This window comes from Centruroides vittatus, unplaced genomic scaffold, assembly GCF_030686945.1.
Source record: "Centruroides vittatus isolate TY-2023 unplaced genomic scaffold, ASM3068694v2 contig_1295, whole genome shotgun sequence".
In the NCBI taxonomy this organism is placed as follows: domain Eukaryota; kingdom Metazoa; phylum Arthropoda; class Arachnida; order Scorpiones; family Buthidae; genus Centruroides; species Centruroides vittatus.
Genome location: NW_027120824.1, coordinates 284,367 through 312,242, shown reverse-complemented (window position 1 = coordinate 312,242; position 27,876 = coordinate 284,367). Strand labels below are relative to the sequence as shown.

At 30.5% G+C, this 27,876-nt stretch overlaps 1 protein-coding gene across 1 annotated transcript in view; it reads left to right on the top strand.

Annotated features, from left to right (window-relative positions):
• Positions 1-337: 337 nt before the first annotated feature.
• Positions 338-27,876, top strand: part of LOC136989359 (cholesterol 7-desaturase nvd-like) — a 277,556-nt gene continuing 250,017 nt past the window's right edge. Inside the window, exons 1-3 of the mRNA XM_067287480.1 lie at positions 338-539; positions 3,365-3,553; positions 7,367-7,545. Coding sequence (XP_067143581.1) covers positions 338-539; positions 3,365-3,553; positions 7,367-7,545 — 570 coding nt within the window. The remainder of the gene's footprint in view (positions 540-3,364; positions 3,554-7,366; positions 7,546-27,876) is intronic.

The following is a 27,876-nucleotide window of genomic DNA, read 5'->3' as shown; positions in this document are numbered from 1 at the left end:
TTAATGGTTTATGAGAGTTAGATTAATTAAAGTTGATAAATTATTAAACAATATGATTGAATTTTTTTTCAGATATATCCACGATTAAAATTCAAAAATGTTCAGCTTTGTATACGTCAGTTTAGCAGAGGAATTGTGGAAATATTCGTTGTTTCTGAACAAGTTTCAATACATTAGTACAACAATTTTAAATAAACCGTATCTACTGATTTTAAGTTTTGTTTTTATTTTTATTGTCTACTCTTTCTTTTCAACTATTAACGAAGATGTCGTAAGTAAACATCGAGAAAAATTTAATTTTATAATATTATTTACATTATAACAGTAATGTTTATCCATGCAGGATATAACGGATAGTCGTTATGACGATGGAGGAACGAATGCGAGGAAATCACGTAAAAAACGAATGCAGTTATTAAAAGAAACAAATAGATTAAGAAGGTCGAAAGAATATCCTCCCGCATATCCAAATGCATGGATACCGTTACTCGAATCTAGAGATCTACCTGTTGGAAAGTGCAAGCCTGTTACTGCTTTAGGTAAGACATTAAAACATCGCATTAGGCTATGTCGATTAAAAGTATTAGTTATTTTGAATAATGGGACGAAGTATATCTGACGCTGTACATAATGGGTTTTGCTCCTGTACCCCATACTTTTTCGTTAGCAATAGAACGTGCCGGTCACTTATGAACTGCTTTCAAGAGAACGTTTCGAATCGAAATGAATTGACTTCAGGTTGAATTGGAACGTCTCATGTTGGTAATCAAGGCCTACTTCAACTCCGGTTAAAACATATATGATTTGGCCTTTCAACTATCAAACTCTGTTCTGAAAATTAATGAAGGAAAAACAAAAACACACACAAATGACAGTTAAAATTTATAGGTCTACAATGTCGTAACATTGCAGCCCAACTATGTACCCAGCATTCGAACACTTGAAAGCCAATCGATTACGTACCAGACATAAAAATGTCTTTTAGTTCTAACGAACAAACTATACAACTGTTAAAAAAAAAGTAATAGGGTGTATTTTAAACAAAAGAAAACACGAAGGTGTTACAAAAAACATCCACCAATTCAAAAGTTTAAAAAAGAGTGAATTATTATGAACTTATTTGCAGCATATTTTTGGGATATTTAGAACTTAATTCTATTTTCTTACGAAAGAATAAACTTTTAATAAAAAGTTTCATGCTGATTGTAACGTACTACGTTTGTATTTTAAGGACCATACAAGGTTGCTAACGGATTGTGTTTACGTTGTTCGTTGTTCTCTTCAAAAACTGACGTCTACTTTTACCATTTTTATGCAATCACATTCGCCCTATGGAAGTCGCATTATATGTGCAAAGCGCCGTGTTTTTCCTGCCTGTAAAGGATTTTCAAGGAAACAATCTCCGTTAGTACGCATTGTGATTGGCAACATAATTCGTATTCAAAAACGCAATCGTTGTTCTGCCAGCATATAAATTGGAATAAACACCCCTCCCATTTTCTGCTTACAGGCAGTTTTTATGCTCTTTATTTAAAACGTGCCAATAACATTTAATGTCGTCAGAGCCATTCGAATTAAATTCCCTTAGATCATAGAAAAAACAGGATTTCAATTAATGGCCTTGTATACTCTTCTGCAACTGGTTTCCTTGCCACTACATAACTGTTTTTCAACTTTGATTTTGCATTCAGTCTGTCCTATATATTTTCTAATCAAGAATGTACTTTTTCATTCGGCTTACACTTTCAGTAAGTTGGAAATTAATTAGAACTGAATTTGCAGTTACTTCACTTCTCAAAACTTATAAGTAGCCTTGGTTTAGCTTTGATTATCTTCTAAATGAATTTTTCTTCCTGTAATTCATACGACTTATTATTTTATTCACATTTTCATATTTAATATAAAGGCTACAATCATACTGTGCGTGTTTTTTGGGTAATATAAAGCAAAATCTTTAAGATTTTCTACTTCTTGCAATCGATTACCTTTTAACATCATTATTTTTCATTTCAATACTTAAATATAACTGTATTGGGCGAATAAGTTTTTATTGAAATCATCACAGTTTGAGCTTGAAATTGTTTTTGCATTTGTATTTTATAATCGACTAGCAGATAAGCCTGACGTTGCTCCGGCAAAAAGTAATGGTAGCAAAGATTAAAGTTATTACATCATAGCCAGTCTTTCCCGTTATGACAGAATAATAGAATTAGGTCCCCCTGTTTCCAGAATTTTTAGATGGGCATAAAATATGATTGTTTTTTCTCAAAACTCGCATCTGCGCCTGTAAATCTTGCACACCGCGTTCTCTTAACACTTCCATTGTTAAGAAATAAACTTATTTTATTTTCACGTGGTACTCTACTAAAACGCAGTGAAAAACAAAAAACTGCATCTAAAATAGTAAAGTAGAAGTCAGTTGTTTAGGATATGCCTTAATTTTTTCGTTCTTCCCCTTCGTGGAATTTCCAAAAATCTTTTTTTAGTGTGCATTCTCGTAGCGTACCTTATTAAAAACGCATAAAACCGCATCTAAAATAGTACAGTAGAAGCAGAGTTTTTCAGGATAAGCTATAATCCTCTCCCTCTCCCCCGTGGGAAATTTCGAAAAATCCCTCTAAACGTTCTCGTGACGTACACTGTCTACTAAATTTCAACTTTCGACGCCTAACCTTTTGGACTCTGCGCTGGGTCCCGAACATTCGAGAGTATTCGACGGTGTTCTGAAATGTTCTACAATGATCTGAGAACGTTCCAGACCATCCCGGATAATTCTTTAATGTTGTGGAAGCTCTCGAATGTCCTGGACTGTTCTAGAAATTTCTAGTGGGCGAAATTTCCAGCCTTTATATCTTGAACAGCACCCCCTTCACGTAAAAACAGGAACCTTCTTCATGGATGAAAAATAGAGGGCTACCGCACAATATAACTCGCTTGATCGTACCGGGTATCGTTTTTGAGTTTTAGTGGCACGCACATTGTACACTTACTTTTATAATGTATGTTGATTACTCATAAATAAATTAATTGCTGTTTCTGTTAAGTGCGAATTTTTATTTCAATTTAATACTTTCTAACGTATTGACATTTCGTAAACACGTAATGCTTGATTTTGGTTAAAATAAGTGATAAAAACTGGTCGTAAAGTTTGGTGAGTGTTCATACCATAATTAGCTACTCCGTTAGTATAATTTTTACACTTATTTGTAGGCATACAGCTTACTTATTAAACTGTATGTTAATAAAAGAGTAAAGGTATTCATTGTAAAGATACATCATCTCTATTTAGACGAAATGCATTTATAAAACAATAATAATTCATTTGAAAAATTTATGATTAGAAATAATTTTAGTTACTTTACAGGTCAGCAATTCGTAGTATTTCGTGGAAAAACAGGAAGATGTTTTGTTTTGGATGGTTATTGCCCTCATTTGGGCGCTCATTTAGGAACTGATGGCAAAGTTCACGAGGACTGCATCGAATGTCCTTTTCATGGATGGCGATTCGCTGGACAGGATGGTGCTTGTGTGAAAATACCTTACGCCGAAAAAAGTGAGAACTATTAAAAATATGTTTATTTAATACATCTATGCTTATTCATGCGCAAAATTGAGTTTTTCCGTATTGCAAGAAGATACGAATATGGTGCATTAGTTTCACTACGATAATCAGAATTAAATAATTAATGAGTTGAAACCGTGTCGCGCTTGATTCTTGTTGACTACGAACACAATATAGTGCTTTCGACGATCACTTGGCTGTTCTTCTCCCTGTTAGTTAGTTGAGACAAGCATTATGGGCGTATGTAGCTCGTTTCAGGCCCAATAGGCCCCTCTTCAGTCAACTAAATATTAAGACGGTGACAGTTTACAACCAATGTTTCAAGCAATGGCAGTTCACAATTAATGTTAAGAGCGTTGGTTTTAAAAACTTTTTAACTTCGACTAAAATTAGTATTTTTTCCGTACATGGTAACTTAAAAAGGTCGCAGAAACCACAATTCACAATGCACTAATCAATTCTAAACTGTCTGAATTATTCGTTCGTATCCTATCCGATTCTTGCTTCACGGCACTTCAACTGTCGTGCTCATTAGCATATTCTTTCGTGTCCGAGGTTAACTGATGCGGAGTTGGATTTTCGTGACTATGATTGAAGATTTTGCTGTATATTAATTCTTATAATATGTTTTATAATATTTTTAGCCAATTTCTATTTATCTTAACGCTTGGGTATTTTTTAATGCTGTTCTGACTCTTAAAAATTTCGACACTTTCTTTAAACTTTTTATTGTATGCTTTAGGTTCTTTATGTAAAATTTTTATGTTATTTTGATCAATATTACAACTGTTTATCGTGCAATGCTCGAGGAACGCTGAATTAATTCTACGATATTTGAGATCTGCTACGTGCTCTTTGAGTCTTATTTTCATTTGTCTCTTTGTTTCACCTATATAAACTTTTTTGGTACTGCATGTACATGGGATTTGGTATACTATATTTCGCATGTCTTCTATTGGTTTTGCTCCTTCTTTAAAACAGTTTGCCTAGCTTTGATTCTGGCCGATAGCTTGTCGTACTTGGGTGCTAATTTGATATTAATTTTTTGTGTTTCTTTATTTATTTCTGCATATAGCCCTTTAATGTATGGGAACGTAACGTATTGGGGTTTTAAATTTTGTATTTTACTAATAGTGATTTCCGGATTGTTAAGCTAACTTTCCCATGCGTCGAGTAATCGTTTCGGATAAGCCATCTAAAATGAATTTTTTTTTTAGCTCCAGTATATTTTTTTGCGTATTAATTATTTTACTTGTTCTGTTTCTGATTTTTTTGTATTCCATGGTAAAAATGATTTTTTTATATGTAAACGAATACTTGAGTTGTATTTTATAGTTGTATTTATCGCGCACGATTTTTTGTAAACTTCAAACTCGAGTTCATTTTCTTTTCGTTTAATCGTAATATCTGAATAACTCAACTTGTGCTCTATGTTATCTTCTTCTTCCACTTTGAATTGTATAGTTTCGCTTATATTAGTTACCAACTTAATTATTTCTTCTATTTTTACTTGTGTTCATTATATATAATCAAGATGTCGTCGACGTATCTCCTGTAAAATTTTATTTCTTTTATATTATCAACCAGTTTATTAATGTCTATCTTTATCAGCTCGGCCAATTTAGGTCCTATAACAGACCACATGCTGATACTTTCGACTTGTGGGTAGTATTTATCATTTATTTGAAAATAGTTACTACGGTAACAGAATTCTATTAAATTTATTTTTTTCTTTTTTCATGTTAAGTTGTGTGAGTTTATTTTCGATTATATCCGATGTTATCGACGGGTACATGTCCACTATATCTAAGCTGGCAATTTTATATGTCACTTCAATGTTTAGTTTTTTCAGTTCATGCAACAGTTCATCCGTGTTTCCGTCTTAACTAAATAACAGAGAAAAGTAAAGCCAGATAATTGTCGACAGCACTATATTGTGTTCGTAGTCGAATAGAATTAAATTAATTAATTCCTTAAACAAAAGTATTCGTGTAATTAATGCAGATGTTTTGCAATAGAATTCTGAGAATAAAATGCAATGTAACGGTTTAATATGACATATCACATAGTCATTATCAACATCGCTATTAAAGAGGTCACATTAAACAGTCTGCAAATTGTAGTTCACTGTGACCATGTGTTTGTTATACGAATGAATAACATTGAAAGATGATTGATTGGGCTGCACGGGGAAACATGATAAAAAGTACGAGAAGCAGCGCATAGTTTCCAGAAGCACTTTATAACTACACCAACCCCATAAATTACATGAGACTATTCTCAATGTAAGAAGTTGCTTCACTAAAATCGTTAGTACAGTCGAGGTCGGACTGATCTTCTCTACTTTAAAATATAGGCATACTTATGTTAGAGAAATACTACAACGAAGACAAATACATGACATATTAAGACAAATACATAACAGGCACCAATTCAACTGCTACTTGCAACTGTCATGTGTGGGATTCATGCACTGCTATTCTATTGTAGCAACATAGTGATTAGTTTACCCCAGGTTACACCGCAAGTGATGAAGCATATCGTATGGGTTAACTAGGAACTTATTTCTAAAATGGTAAACCGATATAATGTATAACGCTGAGAAGTGCGTTCACGAAATACAGGATTTTGGTAGAATTTACTATAAAAGACTAGTCTTTTATCTGGGATGAGTAACTAGATATTTCTTCATTAGTGTAGCAGCTGTTCAGCATTACTCGGGAAGGCTGGATTGCTATTGTACACTTCAGCCCTGCGTTGAGTTGACATACTAAGTAGGAAAATTCAAATCAAAGATGCTAGGTATGCTATGTGCAATTTACATTAAAAGTTGTTATTGTCTATAAATAAATAGCGACTAACCCGTTACAAAGCTATACAACCACAAAAGCCGAATCGGGCTAGAGTCGGCTATAATAAATAAATAATTAATAAGACAATTTGGCACTAGAGCTTGGCGGTAGGCGCCATCTCTTACTAAACTTAATAATTATAATTAAATTAAATAAATAATTTTAATAATTTAGAACTGGAGGAAAAGAAATCAGCCCGAAGCGAGACTCGAACCCAACACTTCTGCTATCCGTGCAGACACATTACCTGTTACGCTACCCGGACCTTCGGTCCAAGCACCTCCTCCAGTATATATAAGCTAACACGACGACCATCGACGGCCATTACAATGCCAGCTGGGGACACATCAAGTGCCCACGTCCTCCCAAGGCACTCAACCGGCCATCGCAAACCCGGCAAGGCGTATAAATATAAATAACGACTAACCCGTTACAAAGCTATACATCCACAAGAGCCGAATTATCGGGCTAGATTCGGCTATAACGCCAAGCTCAGTGCCAAATTGTCTTATTAATTATTTATTTATTATAGCCGACTCTAGACCGATAATTCGGCTCTTCTGCATGTATAGTTATTTTCTATGTAGATCTCTGCTGCTGATGGCATTGCCGTTACACATGTACTACAGCAAAATTTTGTCTACGGTTGTTGTGTTAAATTATGCAATAATTTTAGATTTCATAATCAAACTCTTTTTATGTTAAACTAAATCTTATAATAATTTTCGTTTGTTATCTTTGCAATCGACAAAGATAAAAATTGTAAATATTACTGTAAAAGCGCAATTCTATTTACACGTGAGTCTTATTAAGCGAATTAATCGATTTTACTATACACTTTGCACTGGAACCAATGCACCATAAACTTATACTCTTCCAATGCTAGAAAAATATCTTGCCCTCTTAGAGTATCATAAAACAGAACACACAGTAAAAATGTATTTAAATTTAGTTCCAGAAGTAGCTAAAATAAGAAGTTGGGAAACAGTCGAACAAAACGGATTTATTTACGTGTGGTATCATGCAGAAAGCGAACCTCCTCTGTGGAAACCTCCAGTTTTACCAGAAATAGAGAACCGACTAATGCGGTATATAGGTCGTAGTGAACACGTTGTAAATTCCCACATTCAGGTATTTATAACTAACATCATGCCAATTGAATAAATGTATTATTTATGGTTTTTATTTATGTACTGCAGGAAATTGCGGAAAATATAGCAGATTTCGCTCATATTGATTGCGTTCACAAATATGGCATGTCATCCAAAATTACTCTTCATCCAGAAAATTGGCTGAGATTTCTTCAGTACAAAATCGAAGGGTACCTCTTTCCGGAATGTGAAACAACTTTTTACTGTGTCAAATATAAATTCATTGTAGTTTTAAAATTGTTCGGAATATCTGTACTACGGTCATCACTCGAACTTGAACAGGTAAATAATTAATAACAAAATAAACGTGTTTAGTTTCACACTACGGTGCAGAATATCTTAAAAAAAACTTTACAACTAAATACACGCGTTAGAATTATGAAGATAGCTTTCGTTTATGTTTACGAGATTTCCCAAAATAATCCATTTATTTTATGAATCAAAATTAATAATGCGTATGTGAGAGAAAGTATTCTGTATTGACAGAAATAATTCTGTTATTTAGTGAATTTATTCTCAACGAATACCTCATATTCAAAATATATGCAGCTGTTTTTCCAAATTACAGAACACGTTTAAATGAATACAAAACAATATATTCTCGCATTTTCATAAAAACATTGTGAATTATTTTTTTTGTGTTTGTTAGATTTTCGTTGCATTTCGTTTTCGTAATATATTTTGATTATTATTATACAAATCCGGATTTTGAAATAAGAAAAAAACACAAAATAGGAAAAGCAAAAACATTATTGAAATATTGTAGCAGTACGAATTCATCATCAAACAGTCTCAAGTAAAAATAGTAAAAAACAATGGCCGACAGAATTATAATTCATTGTAGAAATAAATATAAAATACAACGTTTAACATAGCTAAATACATTTACAGTATATATATACTGTAAATATTTGTATATATTTTATGTCTACGTTCCTGTTTCTTGGCTTAGTTTGGTTTTTCCTAATCCTGGTTTTTTCCCCATCTTTGTATTACTCTGTTTGAATAGCCGTTTAGTTGACATTTTGTTTTTAGATCTTTGATATATTTGTTTCTGTTTCGTATTGTGCTCGTTCTGCTTATGATATTTATATATATATATATTCCATATTAAATATGTTTTCTTTTATATATTTTGGAGTATTTGAATTATAGTTTACGACTTTCTGGATTTCACTTGGTTTTGTATACGATTTAAATTTTATATAATATATATATAATATAAATTCATATTATATATATATTATATAAAATTTAAATCGTATACAAAACCAAGTGAAATCCAGAAAGTCGTAAACTATAATTCAAATACTCCAAAATATATAAAAGAAAACATATTTAATATGGAATATATATATATATAAATATCATAAGCAGAACGAGCACAATACGAAACAGAAACAAATATATCAAAGATCTAAAAACAAAATTTCAACTAAACGGCGATTCAAACGCGTATCGTCCTATAGAAAATTCACAATAAAGATAATGTAAAAATGCCTTGTGTCAATTAATGATGTCTAAATCAAAAAAACAATAAAAGGAAGACACAGTGTAGGAGTACATAACTATAGTAATAATAAATTACTCGCTACAACGGAAAAGTTTTTAATACGTGTAATAATAAGCAATTTTTATAAAACGATCGGTTGTGTATTATCATCAAATATACTCAATTTTTCAGATTGGCCCTGCAATAGGTGTTGTTAACCTCAAAGGTTCATTTGGCAACAAAATCGTGTATGGCGTTATACCGGAAGGACCATTTCGACTAAGAATCATCCAACATCATTACTCTCCTTCTCGATTTGCAACTATAATCAATTATATATTTTTTTATTTTGACCGTTGTGTGGTAAGATTCTATCATTACATTCACTGAAATCTGAAAATTTACGTGAAATAGGTGTACTAATTATTCGTAATATTTATTTTAATAGTTGGAACGGGACATCCGCATATGGAGTTACAAAATGTATTTGAAGAATCCAATTTATGTGGGAGAAGATAAGCGAATTGCGAGATTTAGAAAATGGTTCTCTCAGTTTTACAGCGAAAACAGCCCGCGGATTGAAGAACAGGATCTTAATTGGTGATTGGAAGTAATTTTATACCTTATAGAGTTTTCGAATAAAATTCATATATTTGTTAAATTTCAATTTTTCTTAATCATAATTGACTTTAAATTGTAATCAGTGCGTATAATATTGATTTATTACTTTAAGATTACTTTTAAGTAGCAGTTTATTGTCAAATATCTATTTTCTTTATTGTATTTTAATGATTAAATCTTTGTGTAAACAACAAAATTTAAAACAAAGATGATAGTGTGTTTTATTGATTGTTGCTTCTGTTGACAATTTTTAAAACATTTTGTAAATTATTATCAAAACTTTTTTGAAAGTTTAATGACTACAGAAAGAAATTTTATTTTTTATTTAGCGTAAACTTTAAACTGCTATATGCAAAAAAACGATAAAAATCAAATTGTTAAAAATTTCTTGAAATTCTTTAATACGTTAAGTTAGCATTGTTGCCAAATAACAAAATCATTTAATAGTTTTCCCAATAATCGCAGTAAATGAACAATAAAAGTTTCTTAGCTAACCACTGACCAACCGGTTTTGTCGCCTGAACAATGGGAATTCAATCGTTGGTCATCCTCCTCTCCAGAACAATATTAGCATTTCACTGCTCGTTTGTCTATCACGTAATATGAGATTTTAAAACTATATTTAATGTACGAATTGACGCTATCCTAATGATTTATATATGCAATATTTATGAAATAATGTCTTGTTTTACTTTTCTGGATCTTATTTGTACAGCGTCAGGGCATTCTACCTGTTATTAAAGGGGTTTAAAGTGGACTGGTCTGATTTCTGGAATAATAGGGGTGAAAAAGTCGATCGAGAGGGACTTTTTTCAGCTTGCCTGTAAGCTATAGGCTAACAATACTGATCGCTTATAACTTGTCTAACACTGAGCACGTAGCATCAGCCGTTTTTATTTTAACAAATTGTAAAGTCACGGCCACAGGTTTTCAGAAATTATGATGTATGATTCATTTTCATACTTTTCTTTTCTCTAATAAGATACAATACAGCTTAACGCTTAAACCGTAAGGTGAAAAAAATACACAACCCGTGAGGTGGGGTCACTGTGACCCCAGAACTTTTATTACAATTTGTGTAATTCAGATAATAAAAGTAAGGGATAATGTAATCATAAAATACTTTTTACACTTTATTTAACACACCAGAAATATAAAATAGAATTTTTAAAAATTAATTATAATTTTAAAAAATCTTTAAACTTTTAGAGTAATAGTAACACTTCGAAAAGTATGGCGCTTAATTAAATATTCATCTACAACTTGGATTGCCGCTATTCCTATATATTTGGACACTTAGCATTACTAGTAAGTAATAAAAGAAGAAAAAACGTTTTTCTCCCACATTTTTTTTAACATTACAATTAGATTGAAGAAAGTTTTTACATAACCCGTGAGGTGACGTTAGGTTGACCCCAAAGAAATAACTTTAAGCTCATGTAAAAAGGTATGGACTGACAGTAAAAACAACTTATGTTTCAACGGTTCAAGGTCAACTAACTTGAAGATACTAGGAGTCTCCACCACTAACACTTGCTGACAGACTAGTAAAAGCCAGTCAAACTTTTGCTGGGGTCACAGTGACCCCACCTCATGGGTTAAAGGTTAAAAATAAACATATCATATTTCACTTGCCAAATTATAACAACTGTCAATAATTGACATTGGTTTCTTTGTAATGAAAGAGGAATAGTTCATGTGTCAATGTCCAGTGTTAAAAGTTTATTGCTTTTTGGTAAACTGAGTAGAGCAGGAGAAGTCACATTGATTTCTATAATTAATTGGGAAGTGTTTTATTACCGTATAAACAAAAGCTCCTCATATCAGTTGTTATTCTTAGTTACGGCAGATAAGTAGATCATGTGTCACGGTCAGGTTAGTTAAAGTTTATTAAGCTTGCCAGTGTGGTGTCATCTGCCATTCACTCTCCACTATTAATGACAAAATCGTGCTAACGGTCTCATTACTCTGTAAACAAAAACTCCCTTCCCTGTTGAAAGTGGGTCAGATGTCAATGTTATAGTTTAACTGTGTTGAAAAATAGAATGTCGTCCTTGATATTTAAGGATCAGTGTTGTCAGAACTGTTTACTTTTAATTGAACTAAAAGTCGTTTATTTTAATAGCTTTCTTATAATTCAATTTTGCTTCGTTTACAAAAATATGTTTATGATGTTCTAAAATACACTTGTTTATGAATTAAAGTGTAAAAATTGCAATAAAAATTTTTTTATGTTTCAAGAAATAACTATATATTATACAGAGTTCAAGCTTGCTAAAATGTTTTCATATCTATATATATAATTAATCGCCAATTTATAAACAGATCTTATTAAACGATTGAAAACAATCTGTCGTTGTTTTAAAACAGAATCATAGTAATTATCTTACATGGCAGAATTACGAGCTATATATCGCATCATTGCCATAAACTACTTTCAAATTCGGAGTAGACTCGAGGGATATACGATTTGAGTAGTATGAATTAGATACAGTATGGAATATAAAAGTTAATTCTTATAGATTTTAATGTAAATTAATGATACAAACTGAGTTATAAAATAAAGAGGATTACACTTTACTCTGAAGTGAAGTCAAAAAATTGTTTTTTATCAGCATCAAAATAATTCTCCTCCTACCTCACCCATCTGATAATCATCTATTGACTTCAAGAAAATTACAAAATTTTTCCTCTAGCATCTGTGAAGTAGGTTCTGTTTTTTAACAAGAGATTATAAAAATTGTCTCCTACCCTGGTTTGAAAGTTCTTTTCCATTTCCCTAATGACATTAGACGTTTTTGTAGTAGCCTATTTCTTTTAATAAGAGATTTAAATCTACCCTCGCTTTAAACTCTTCACTAAGAGGGACGAGTATAGTCGTCCAAGGCGATCGAGTGGTAATGGTAAGGGACGACTATAGTCGTAAAAAATTCTTACAAAATACCTGGACCATTTCATGAAGTTTTAGAATTTTCACGAGTAGTGGATTTCTCCAACTTTGTTTAGGAATATCCTTTAGTTCTCGAGAAATTACACTAAAAAAGAGAAAATTTAAATAAATATGAAATTTTAGATGGCTATCTATCGACATAAATTTAATTTAAACCTCCCGCTATCATCTGATTGGTAAAAAAATTAATACTCCTAATTGGCTCGCGTCAGAAAAAAGTAGGTTTGACTTCTGTAAATGAAGCTATCGCGAGAGCATCGATGCAACCCGAAAAAGTAAACAGTTTACGTCATTAGTCTAACGGTCTTTGTCTGACTTACTTTTTGTAAAATCAACATTAGAGTGAGCCATAGTAAGACGTAGTAATTTATAGTAAAACGGTCTTCTCTAATATTTATAGTACTTTGTACAGCTTGGATTTTAATTTAATAATTATTATCTAGTGTTCAGAAACATTACAAATACATCATTAAGTAAAAGAATAACGAAAAACTTTATCTTTTAGTATAATACAATTTACAAAATCAAAAGTTCGTATATCGTAATATTACAAAAAACTACATTAAAACATACAAAGTCAACTGATTTACTTAAATTCAGTTCATTATACAACTGTCCATACGCTTGCCTTCATCAGTTTCTTCAAACAAAATTCGAAAACTTTAATTAATCCTATAAATATTTAAGCTCCATTACTATTCGAATGATATATTACTATATCAAGCTGAATTTTACATAATTAGAACTGTGATTACAAATATAACTGAAAAATATTTTCGATATCAACACTAAGCCATAATTATCAAATCAAAATTTTTGATAGCTTATCTTTGTTTCTGTTTACTAAATTAAATTTCACAGTAAAATACTCGATAACTGTAAATTATAAATGTTTAATTTAAAAAAAATCTAATGGCTTAATTTTTACAATATCAACTTAAAATAGATAAAAGCATTTAAATAATTATTATTTATTCGTGTATATCGACTTCTTTCGAAGAAATAATCATTTATTGCACAGTTAATGTAAGCTGAAAAATTAAATATTAAACATATTTCTTTATATGTTTTAGTATTAGCTTTTGGTCACATGATAAACTTAGTGGCAGATTTCTTACAGTGATTTTTGTCATATCTAATTTGCATATTAATGATAGTACATTATTACTCTTTATTAAACAGATCTACACATTTTATATTATTTAAATTTGACTAGATTAGTAAAATAATTATATAAAATTATTAGTATTCTGCAGAAAAGCTTCAATCCACGTGACGTAACAGTCATCTGATGTTTGGCGGGAGAATTTGCTCAATGATCTTTTTTATATTTAATTTGCATAATTAAAATGATAATGTATTAATCTTTATTAAACAGATTTAGTTTTTGTGTATTAATTTAATTCATCGGGTTTCGTGTAAAAATTATTGAAAACTTTTACTATTTATTCAGAAACTTTTCGTTAGGTGATGACATTAGACAAGCGCATTTTCAGTTTGTCTATTGTATATAATCAGTTCGTGCCAGATTTCGTAGAGTGTGGTTTGGTCTTTGTAAATTTTCATTATTTTTTGAAGTTCACTGCAATAAATTTTTATTACGTGGTTCGATACATTTTTCATTGATTTCAATGGATATTTTAAGGCGTAAAGTTTACTGTGAATTAGTTCTAAATTCAGAAAGAGTAGTTGAAAATAATTTATTTTTCGACAATTAACCAGAACAGATCTTTGGATATAATATTTCGATATAAGTGAAAGTATGTATTATTGGACTACTAATTTCTTTGTGCATATAATTATCTAGTTCTAGTTTCGAAACATTTATGTTTATTAGTGTTTATAAGCTAGTTATTTAGACATGTCTACCAATTTAGTGATAAAACGTAGAACTACGTCAAAGACTGGTTGGAGGATTTTAGAAGAACTTTGACTTTATACTCGTACTTTAACAATTTGTTTCGATTATTATGGTTAGTATTCATGTGTATCGTTGTACTGTAAATTACTTTGTTTTACTATGTTAGAGAAAGTAGGCTACACATTGGACTGCTAACTGTTCACTTTTTCAGTGATGCAGACTCTCTCAGTAAAGTGTGTTTTAAGGAAGTTATGCTTATTTTGCTGATGCATGCCAATAATGAATATTGTTTTTAAAATTAAATATCGGTGAATGACGATAACATATGTAATAATTGTGAAGATGAATATAAAAGTATTTTTAACATTTTTTTATTGTTTTGTTGTCCCTTAAAGTTTAATTTATTAAAATTTATTATAGAGAGAACAGTTTATTTACCAAATGCTAATATATTAAACTGCTTTAATATTCTGGTGTAAATTTGAACAACGAATTTTAAAATTTTAAAAAAAGATATACTGAAATTTTCTTTTATTTCAATGATAACGTCCCTTCTACACGAAGTAGAACACGAGACAACCTTCACCCACATTTCAGTCTGGGGGAAAGGCAGCCAGGCGTGGTAGTTGTAAACATAACAACCTGTATGTCATCCACCATTGTGGATGAAATTCGTTAACAGTCATTTACATTTTCTTGAATTTGATGTGCAGGTTGAAAAAAATTGTCATGACTTAAATGCCTAAAACTAAAAAAAATATATAACATCGAAAATAAATTCAAAACTTTTCAAAAAATAACAAAAAAATTTAATATAAATTTGAAAAAAAAATTTACCGCAAAAAATTACCGCGAAAAAATTCGCATATAAGAAAATTATGTGACAATAAATAATGATTTTTTCTTTACTAGACGTAACTTTAAAGTTTTTTTTTTCTAAACGAAAATGAGAAGAAGGCGTGGGAAAATTCTTAAGAAATTTCTCACGCTTCTTCTCCATAACTAAGTTGTAGCGCCACGTCTGTTTCACTGTTAAGAGGTTAAAATAATTATAAAAATTTCTTTCAATGTCCCTAATGACATCAGACATTTTTGTAGTAGCCTATATTTTTTTAAATGAGAGATTTATGTCTACAAAATTTCTCCTACTCAGGCTTTAAAATAGATTATAAAATTTCTTTCCTGTGTTCTTAGAGTAAATAGAAATTCACTCTTCTAACATCCTCGAAGTAGCCTCTGTACCTGAAGCAATTTCTGTACCGATGTGTTCATATGCCAGTGTTTTGTAACAAGAAGTGAGGCGAAATCCTATGCTTTTTTTAAAAACGAAAGTTTTTTTCCTTTTACCAACGATGTTAGAAATATCGCGATATTTTTCTAGATAATACAATTGACTCTTTTGAGATTTAATTATTTTTACTTTTAAAAATCTAATATAATCTTACAGATTTGTAATTTTCTTCTTTTTCTTTATGGAATTTATTTAACCGATCCATTATGTCATCAATGATGTTACTAATATCTTGAAGTATATAGACTAACAAACTATGAGAATAATCAGCAATATATTTATGATCTAGTTACTGATTTTTTATAATGTGACATTAGAATTAGATATTTGAAATCGTGAATGAAATTTTCGTTCAGTATTTGAGACCGAGAAACTAAAATTCAGTGGAGATAATCTTTTAATTCCCTCAGCGTATTTGTTTTTAATCGTTGATATTTTAAAACTATTTTTATATTTAATTTATTAATATATTTTTTAACAAAATTATCAGATTGAAGCTGAAATTTTGCTATTTTATTTCAATTAAGACATTTTTAAAAATTATCTATGAAAACTTCATCTAATACTTAATGTTCAGAAATTAAATTCCAGTTTGCATGTTTAATATGTTTTTTGATGAATATGGTAGTGAATATATAATTTTTCCATATTAATTCGCAGTTTAGATTATCTGCGAATTCAGAAATGAAGTCTTGACTTAAATCAGTTTTTTTGGCTTATAATTTTTCATTTAACAAAGTTTTTAAAACGTTTGATCTTATTCTCATACATGGGTAAACTCGATAATTTTCCCATTCCAGTGAAGTAATGTATGTGTACTCTATAAAAAAACTTGGTATTAGGATAAACTTTTTATTTTTTTACATAAACATATTATTGGTTACAACATTTTTGAAAAAAGTACAATAATGATTATTACAGTTAATTACTACAATTAACACAACCACATTTGATAAAATTCTTATTACATAACAGTATTGTTATCTGGTTAGTTAGTATAAAAAATTTACAATAGTATTTCTTATTCTCAGGTAATTTAAATAATCCGGCTTTATTTACAGCTTGTTTTAATGCAGCTGTTTATTGCAAGACTTTACGATGACTACAGAGAGCCATTGAAAACAAAAAATGAGGCATGCTGACTACTAAAGTTATTCTGATTCATGACAACGCCTGACCTCACAGTAGTGCTGTAACCCAAAAGTTTCTTCACCAATTTTGAAGGAAACTTTATGAACACCCAAAATATAGCCCGAATAGCGCCGACAAGTTTTACATCATTCTGAACTGAAAAATTGGCTAGGATGGCATATGTTCAAGATTAATCAGGATCTTCAAAAAAAGGTTAAGGCCAATCTCAAATCATTGGCAGCAACATTCTGTGAAGAGGAAATTGCGAAACTGGTCTACAGATATGACAAATGCTTCAATCTTCACAATGATCACGTCGAAAAATAACGATATTTGTACCTATTATTGTTAATCGTCTACTTGGACTTTATTTATTAATAGGACTTTGTACTGGTGTTTAAAAATTGGCACAGTAATTGAAGTTCCAATCGACAAAAATACTATAAAAATTAACAAAAAGAATCGAATAATTAGAAACGTCAATTATACGAACATTTAAACATAAAGAAAAAAAGAAATAGAATAAACAATTGGCAAGCGCCAAATCTTACATAGGGCGCTCAAGATGGCTGCCGAAACAGGTAAGGAACCGACCATGTGTTTGTTTAATGCCTGAACCGATTCAGTTTCTATCAGTGACGACTACTGCGATGATTAAATGGAGAACAAATCGTTAAATTTATAATGTAAATAATTAATATAAAGTACATGGCCGGCGTTATTTACATTTAATAAATATATAAATACGAGTATACAAAGATAAAACTTTGCTTCTGTCTTTCAGAAGCAAGTTTTATCTTTGTATAGTCGTATTTATATATTTATTATATACATTGAATTTATGTCGAATTCTAGACTGTATCGGCGACAAGAAACGTTGTCTTGTAGAAGGTGAAGCCGTTTTGGATCCTGGACACATCGTATTTTGTGGATTAAACTCCAACAACAACATTGAAAGTTTACGTTATTGCTTTAGTGTTGCAATCTCAGATATTGTCATTTTAATACATCTCAATTATGGAAAGAATGCACGTGCAAAGCGGGGCTGTCTGGTTTTCGTAAACATATGATAACCGAGCATAATACTAAAATGAAAACAAAAAACGTAAATTAACTTATATATTCAATTAAGAATATTTTTAAAAATTTCACTGGAAAGTTATTTCGACATATGTATATGAAGATAGAAAATTTACCTATTTTCTTTCCGATCTGCGTACAAACACAATTTTTCGACAAGCATGTCTATTTACAAAAACAATTAGACATTTTCTTTTTTTTTATGTGGACGGCTTCAGATTTTCAAACTTGAATTGGAATATTACCGCTACGTCATGACTACATAAGAATTATTATTTAAAAATAAAATAAAAGACTATCGTGTGTAGAATTAAAACACTTCTCACCTGTTAACGTGTAACAGGTGAGAAGTGTTTAAATATTTTAAGCAGTATACACCATGTTCTAATATAAAAACATAACTATTATGATAAATAAAACTATGTTCAGTGTTGTTGTTAGAGTTTAATCCACAAAATACGATGTGTCCAGCATCCAAAACGGTTTCACCTTTTACAAGACAACGTTTCCTGATGGCTCATTACCTGTTTCGGCAGCCATTTTGAGCGCCCTCTGTCGGATTTGGCGCTTGCCAATAATTTAGGTCGTATAATCCACCAATCCTGGAGCATGATACTCGATGACGTTTACAAAAAAGCATAGTGTGAAAATAGTTAATAGACTCTTCTTAACATAATGCTGTTGAATGGTGACAAACGAAACCTGGATGTTAGTTTTTTAATGAAATTTTACATGATATTGTTAGATTTTAATAATTACCGTCTCTATTTATTTTACTTATTTAATTTTGTTTATACAGTAAAATGTTAAATAATTGTAAAGCGAGAAATATTACCCAGTTGTACTCGGGATTGGAATATGTATTTACAGTAAGTTTTACAATTATATTTTATTGTCCAGAAATATATACAGTAACTTATTTGTTTTGTTATTATTACTTTTTTAGTGTTTTGTAGTAATACTGCTGATGAGGGGCATGCTAGCCCGAAACACACATATTATACACATTATTAATTTCTGTACACATATTATAATATGTGTACAAAAATTATTGCTACAAGTGATATAATAAAAAAACTTTCTTTTTTCCTGAACTAACTTTCATTACTGTGCCAATCTCTAAACACCAGTATAAAGTACTATTAATAAGTAAAGTCCAATTAGACAATTAACAATAATATTAGAATTAAGAACACTAAGGCTTTTACAATGTTTGAACCTAACTTTTGGTAATAAATTGATTTTGTCGATTATATTTGTCTTTGTTTATGAACCATCGGGGGTTGAAAAAAACCGCCTTCGTATATGAACCGAAGCAATGTGGTGCATGGGACCGTGATTGTTGGAAAGCTCGACATTTTGCTGTTTCGCCGAAGTCTGACTCGTGATTCAATTTTACGCTAAAACTAGAGTACTAGAGCGTTTTAAAAAATTGCTACTTGCTATTGCCAGTATTAGATTTTTATCGCTACTTTTAAAAAAATATCTTTATGTTCCGATTATGGCGCTATGCAGCATGACTTCTGCATAAATACATACAACGAAAGTATGGAATATTTTGTAATTGATGCAGAAAAATCATCTTGATTCTGAAATAATCAAATTCACTATAACATTATTTAACTTTCAGTAATTGACAAATACTAAGAACTTTGAATGTTTGTTAGATCTAAACATTATGAAAATGAAAAAAATATATTAATAAATATATTTGAATATTTTAAAAACAGTTTGTTAATTACTCAGTACATTATACAAAACCATTCGAAATTTCGTAAAATTTTTAAGAAGACAGGAAAAATAACTAAACCGCAAATTGTAAATTTTATAATATTCACTTTCAATAAAAGTAATTACTTTTAAATTAAAACGTTATCATTTACAATAACATAATTTTAAAATTTCACAAAAAATACTAACATCTAAAAAATTCCCCTATCTACTGTAGATAAAAAAAGTATTCATTTAAAATATTCTCAATGGAACGGCAGAAATCAGCTTGCCTGATTACAATTAAATATAAATTACAGAAAGTAATTTTTATAAAACACAAATACATAATGAAATAATATTTTCAATCATATTTACGGTTATTGAAAATTAAAATACAAGGATATTTTATGCAAATTACGTTAGAGCATCGACGTGTGTTTGCTTGTTGGTGCTGGAAGAAAAAGGAAATTGTTCATATCAATCGACAGAAATTGTAAGTAAAAATAACACTGGTTTTATTCTGTATGTCAGATATTTTAAAATTAGAATAATCTCTTCCATTTGAAATTTTTATTATTCTAAGCGAAATTAAATTATTAAACCTATTCTAATAATTTGGTTGCTAATAATTATGGTAATTTATTAAAATAGGTTAGGTTAGGTTAGAACGTGTGTCTTACTGTTTCCTTGCTGTAATCAGAAACGAGCGGCTATCTTGCCACTAAGGGTTACATTAACCGAATTGATTATCGGCCACTTTTTACTCTATTAGTAGAATAATGTAGACGAATTAATTTAAAAATTCATGTTTTTATTTAATTAAGTATCATTTAAAAGATTTCATTACGTGCTAATGTAATACAGAAATTACGGTAATTCCGAATAGTGAATAATTTTCTGTATAAGTGGTAACTTAAAAAGTTACATAAGTATCTATAAGCGAAAATTAAAAATAAATAGAAATTACAGGGTGATCGTTATAAAGCTGTGATACTTAGAGAACTGTGTAGTCCCAACAAATAGCCAAAATTTGTAGTCATGCTAAGTTAGATATCAAAATAGTCTGATGCATAATATATGGCGGTGAAAACAAAACTGTGAAACGACATAGGGTGCGTTCGTTAATAGCGGTCGTTCTGCGTTTCCGCTACTACGTCTCCGCTACTACGGGAGTGCGCTGCCGTTTGTAGACATTTAGGAACGACGGTAAGAGAAAGAAAGATGGCAGCGCCCGCACTATCGATAGTACGGTAATGGAAAAATATATAATTTTAAAATATGAGCTTTTAAAAGAAAAAGAAGGGTCTTAAGCTTAAAATTTAACCATAAAAGTGACTATTTGTTTATAGACCATTTAAAATAGCCACGAAAAAGTTAGAATGCCGGCGACCATTCGAAAAAAATTCGAAAAGACAGTCACATTACCGCGTGCACTAACTTGCGCTTTAACAACTTCTAAAGTTTTATTCATAAAACTACATAATGGACCTCGAAACGAAACCATTTGAAATATGGAGGACGCCATGTTGCTTTCCACCATAAACTACTACTACAAGCGTTGGTTTTTGCCGTTCGACGGCGCGCACTCCGACTGAAATTTAGAAACGCGTTCTGCAGGAATTTTTAAACGGATATTGCTCGCGCAGAGTTACGCGGAAGAATAAAAGAACGCACCTATAGATTTAAAAAAAAATTTCTTGTTTCAGTAATTTTGGTAACAATCGACATGGCAGCAGTTTGTGAGTATACAGAGTGAGCCAAAAGTCAGTTTACTGTGCAAAAGTGAAATAACTTTTTTACTTTTAATTATTTTATATGTTTCTTTTTAACTCAAACAACACAACGCCTTAAGTCAAGGAATAAGCTATGAGTTCTCCAATTTTTTAATAAGGTATTTCCAGGCTGATGGTAATTCTTCAGCATCCCTAGCGTTATCGCATGTACCATGTAATCTACGTTTATATATTTGAATATTTTCGGCACTTGTCGCTATGGTCAGAGAATGTACTAGATTAATAATATATCTTTCATTTCAATTGACCACCGAGCCTTCAGCTTGTGCCATCTGCGATAGAATCGTGGCGATCGATCCTCTACTGACATTGTACTTATGCTCTCTCAACCTGACTTCCAAATTTCCATTAGTGACACCAATATAATTTTTCTTGATGTCTAATTTCAAGTTTACATACGGAATCTTGTATACTCTTTCCCTTTCCTTCTTTATCAATTCTGTCTTTGTCGTTACTTAATATTTTATACAAGTCGAGAGCTCTGTTGAAAATTAATATGGACTTTTTTCAGTCTGAAATTTCCTTTATGATGGCTTTTTACTATTATCATAAGTGAACTTTGTGATTTTAGAAAAATTTGCTCTTAAAGCCTTTCGTTTTGTTTATTTTATAGCTTTTTAGCAGTGCTGTTATCATATTCGCATTGTATCTTAACTTTCTGGCGATTCGAATTATCTTATTGAATAATTAATGCTTTTCTGTTATACTACTGCAATACTACTGCAATAGAGAAAGACTCTTTTAATGAGTGCACGGAAGGCAGCCATTTTGTACTGGAAAGGATCATTCGAGTGTGATGGAATGTATAGTTGGCTTAGCGTCGGATTGACGTACACATTTGTAACCAAATGTTTTTTCTTAAACTCAATATCCATGTCTAAAAAATGTACCTGTGAGGAATCGTTTACTTATACTTTAACTTCAATTTGTCATCTTTGCTGTTGATCCTGCTAATAAACTCTTCGATTTTTCGCTCATTTTTCCATAGCACAAAGACATCGTCTACATATGTTTTAAAATACAAAACATCAGCATTGAAATCACGCAGAACACTTCTTTGTAGTTTTTTCAAAACAAGCTTACATAAGAGTCCTGATATGGGACTTCCCATTGGGACTCCTCTTTTTTGTCTGTGCTGACGGCCATTAAAAGTGAAAAAGGTGGAAAGTGCCATATCAGGACTGTTATGTGAGTTTGTTTCGAGAAAACTGAAGAGTTTTGGGTGATTCTCTGACATTGGCGATAAGCGCCGAAAATAATGAAATATATGAAGGCAGATTACATAGTACATGCATTAATTAATGCTAGGGATCTGAGGGATTACCATGAGCTTGGAAATACCTAATTAAAGCATTGGAGAATTCATAGCTTACGCAAGAAACAAAAGTCATGGCATATCTGGCATTTTTCGTTCTGCATATACAATGATATTATATCATGTTAAAATATATTGTTACTGAATTTTATTTATCCCATACATGTTTACACACACACACACACATATATATATTTTGCTACTTTTAATAATTTTATTATCAGTTTTTATCTTTATACATTAATTTATCTGCATTTAAATTTTGTTCTATCTATATATATAATCGAGATAAGTTGATAAATAATAATAATCAGCGCAGAATTCAAATAGTTAAGAGTTAAAAGTTGAAATTTGCAACAAAGCTAGGGTACATCACGTTTTCACGCGAAATCGAACATATTTTTAGACCCATCTGAAAATTATTATGAAAACAGGCGGACTCAATTCCTGCATTCTGTGAAAACGTAAGATGACTATAACGTAATAATTTTAATCTTCGCTATCGTAACTTTTTCCCGAGCTATGCCAGGCCTATCTGTAGTTCGGGTATATTCGAATTAGTTTAACCTGAAGATAAACAATAGATTTGGCTGAAAACATTTGTTGCGTTTTGATTAAATTTCTCTGCAACATAAGGTGTTGTGTTTTTTGATTTACATTATGTTAGATTAGTTTATTTGAATAGTTTCTTTTTAACATTATAGTGTACATATCTTAAAGAAATTTTGACCTAATAAAAGATAACATTTTTTAAATTACTCCCGTTTTGCACTTCGCAATATCAAGCTCTTTCTATGGTAAAGTGACTTTGGTCCCTCTCTGTAACACAATATAATATGCATCTACTTTGAAATTCACTTTTATACACAAATAAAACTAAACTATTCAATAAGAAAAATATTATATGTTTATACTTGAAAAATATATTGTGATGTAAGGAATTTTCAACGTGATAAATCGTATGCTAAAACATGTAAATTACTATCAGTCATAATATATAGTTATTGACCGTAAATCAATAAAAAATTACTACATCAATAAAATAGCTCTAAAATGCAGTATTTTTCTTGTAGGTGATAATAGACATGGCTCGGACAATGACTTATGAATGCATGATTTGTGATAAGCTGTTTCCTAGTAAACAGAGTTTAAGTTTTTATATCAGAATACACACAAAAACCCTACAAATGTAAAACATGTAATAAATGTTTTGCTCATTTAAGCAGTTTGGAACAACATGTCAGAACCCACACAGAGGAAAACCAATACAAATGTAATACATGTAATAAATGTTTTGCTCGATCGAGCCAGTTGAATCTACATGTCAGAATCCACACAGGAGAAAAACCCTACAAATGTGAAACATGTAATAAATGCTTTTCTCGTTCGGGCAATTTGATACGACATGTCAGAACCCACAGGAATGAAAAACCATATAAATGTGAAATATGTAATAAATGTTTTTCTCAATGGAGCACTTTGAATGATCATCTCAGAATACACACAGAAGAAAAATCATACAAATGCGAAACATGTAATAAAAGTTTTTCTTGTTTGAACCATTTCAATCGTCATCTGAGGATCCACATGAGAGAAAAACAAGTGCACAACGTTTCAGGAACAGTTTCTGTTTAACTTGTCATCAAAGATACTACAGTGGAGAAACACCACACAAATGTAAAATATGTAATGAATCTTTTGCTGAAAAATGGACATTAGATTGTCATTACGAAAGACATCTGTGGAAGATACTACACAAGTGTGAAATACTCCATTAAAATTCCTCCCTTGGAATGAAAGGTTAGTAACAATACAACAATTTTTCAAATGTAACTGCTAGCGAGTATATTTACTTGTTGTTTCGAGGAAGAAATTCGTTTAATTCATCATCATCTAACTAATTCTGAATATAGACTATTCATTTGTCTATTGTATTGCGAACTGAAGCTAACCTGGATGCTTATCGTATAATGCACAATCTACACCAACTTAAATGCATTATTTTTTTTCACGTGTTCTACAGCTATAAGGCTTTAGAAGTACACAAAACAATACACGATCCATTAGCCAATTCATTACCATTAAATACCAATAAATACAGTGTAAAATTTGCTTGGAAAAGAGCTTATAAAGTTCATTTTCAATATCATTGATAAGCTAATATAAATTCTATTTAAAAATTTCGATTGAAAATATTACAACAAAGTTTTTTGACAATTTTATGTATTTTAAAGTGATTTTAAAATAAAGTTTATTGTGAAGATAATTATTTTTTTACATTTATTTATTTAATACATTCAAATTAAATTTAGTGATAAGATAAAGTACTGTTATTCATTAACTAGATAACATTTTTCGTTCGATATTTCGATATCTTAATACTAAGTCTTGGTAGAGAAAACCTATTAATTAATGAAACGGTTTTGGCTGGCTACGCATAGGTCTTTTCAGAATTCGATAAACTAAAATTTTAAAATGCTATTGGATGTTTTATATGATGTCAGCGGGATTTTTTGTTTTTTTATTCAGTAATCTTATTTATAAATAACTTTCTTTGGTCTCCCGTATTATAATAGCATAAAAATCTATTATTTTAGTTATATTGAAATACATGTGATAAACTTCAATTGCTCCTGCTTAAAATCGGTCTTACACTAAGGGCTGTTTCACGCTATGACCGATACGACCGATCGATCAGATCAGACCGACTAGTAGTAAAAGCGCTCTCGCTGAGTACGATTATGTGTCAGTGGCCGACTCGTAAGCACCAATCGGAACGGGTGTTAGAAATTGTTTTAAGTTCTTCTCATTTTATAAATATTGTTGTAATCTACCTGGTTAAACTTTGTGGATATGATCTTACTTCGTTTATATATTCTTACGAAAAATCTAAATAATACCATCTTTTTTCATTACGTCGATAATGTTTTTTAATACATATATTAAAATCATGTGTGTTCCCATATAAAATTTAACCAGTTATAAAAGAAATAAGGTACAAGGGACAATTTAAATAAATTATAAATATGTATAATATAAAGTTATGTTGATTGATTCGATAGTTTTCATATATCTATTGCGTGATTGGTTGTTTGATCCAGTGATTGGTTGTAGTTTCGAAGCTCTCATTGGCTGTAACTCACAGACTGCTCCGACCAGAGTACAGGGATACTGCAATGATAATTTGATTCTCTATGCAAAAACGGATAGAATAACTTTCTAAAAATTCACATTTTCTTTCTACAGTTTACATCGATCTACGCTTCATGATTTTATTGAGTCCACAGCCAAAATTAAAATCAAAAAAAAATTCTTCGATATAGCACGATAAATTGAAAAACAAAAGATTTTTTAATATTTCTTCAAAGTGCAAATTAGTAAAGAATTTCAATTTTCAATACAAGTATTTCAAAAAAGATTTCAAATATCGCGAGAAAAATATTTTTTTAAAGTACTTTTAACAAAATGCATTTTGAACTCATGTCAGGTTGACCTACAATAATGTTTAAATTTCTTCCAAAAGTGAGATAAGAGTTTTTCTATTTGTGTTTTATTTGTATTTTAATTTGAGTTTTTATTTTATGGTATATATATATATATATATATATGTTACAGCCTAAACCCGTTTTTAGTTACAACGCATTTTAATTAGTTGAAACTAGTTGATACTGCATATCTATGTTAAAACCCGTTTTGTCTAGTTAAAACTAGTTTTAACTCATATCCATTTTTGACTAGCAGTTAATTCTAGTTTTAACTAGACAAAACGGGTTTTAACAAAGACATCCATTATCAACTTGTTTCCACTAGTTAAAACGCATCCTAACTAAAAACTGGTTTTGACTGCAACATATAGAGTGATTCGAGGTAAGATGGTAAGCAGAGAAAAATGCCTACTTTGTGATATTTTCAAACGGTTACGTCAGATATTATCATGTGTTTGTATGATGAATCGTTGGGCCAATATTGAATGCAAAAACCTGTAGTTGACTACTGTTATGTCGTTTTTTACATCTGAGAAAAATAAAAGCAATGTAAAAACGAAGTTTTTGTTGCGAAATGTTTCTAGAATCATTTTAAAGCTAAAAGTTAAAATAGAATTTATTAAAAATTAACAATTAATGTTTGATGTAGTTAAAGTTCTAAAGTTTCCATTGTGAGCTACTGCCGATTTCAATCGGACATGCTAGAACACGTGACTCCACCAGGAATCTTACCCCAACAGATAGAAAAGATGCCAGACTTTTCTTGGGGTAACATGCCTATTTGTTGTTAATTGAATTCCAATATGCCTATTTTTAATAAATTTTTGTTTTCTCTGTTTATTACAGGATATGCATAGAAATTATATAAGGACTTCTGACAAATATTTTTAGACTGAAAAAAAGCTTTTTACTAGCTATAGAGCACGTTAGAACGGGGGGAAACTTAACAATACTTTTATACTGCGCTGTTACACTTACTATGAAGTACTTTGCACTACATATGCAATAAATTAAATTTGGTTAAGATATTCGAAAATCAATTTTATGCAATTATATTTGTTATCTTACCCTAATGGCATTTGGCCATTTAATATAATTGCATAAAATAATTGCATAAAATAAGATAACAAATGGATACTTGGGGTGAGATGCCTAAAATGCCAGACAGTAGAAAAGTCGTCATTGAAAACACAATATACAATTATTTTTCATATACTTCAAACTTTTATTTGTAAAACATGCTCAAGAATATTATATTTTCGTCAGAGGCCTTCAAAACCCAAATTATCGCTATAATTTTCTTCATAAGCAAAATGTTCGGCATCTTTCCCCGAATCACTACACATAACTTTATTTATTCTCCCAAACATATTTATGTAGCTAAAATAAGTTTTAACTAATGTTAAAAGTTAAAAATAATTTTATCTAAAATCAAAACATATACAGCAGTAAATTAACTAGACAAAACCCGTTTTGACTAGTTAAAACTATAATGTACTACTAGTCAAACATGAATTTGAGTTAAAACGATTTTTAACTAGAAAAAACGGGTTTTAACAAAGACATCCAGTATAAACTA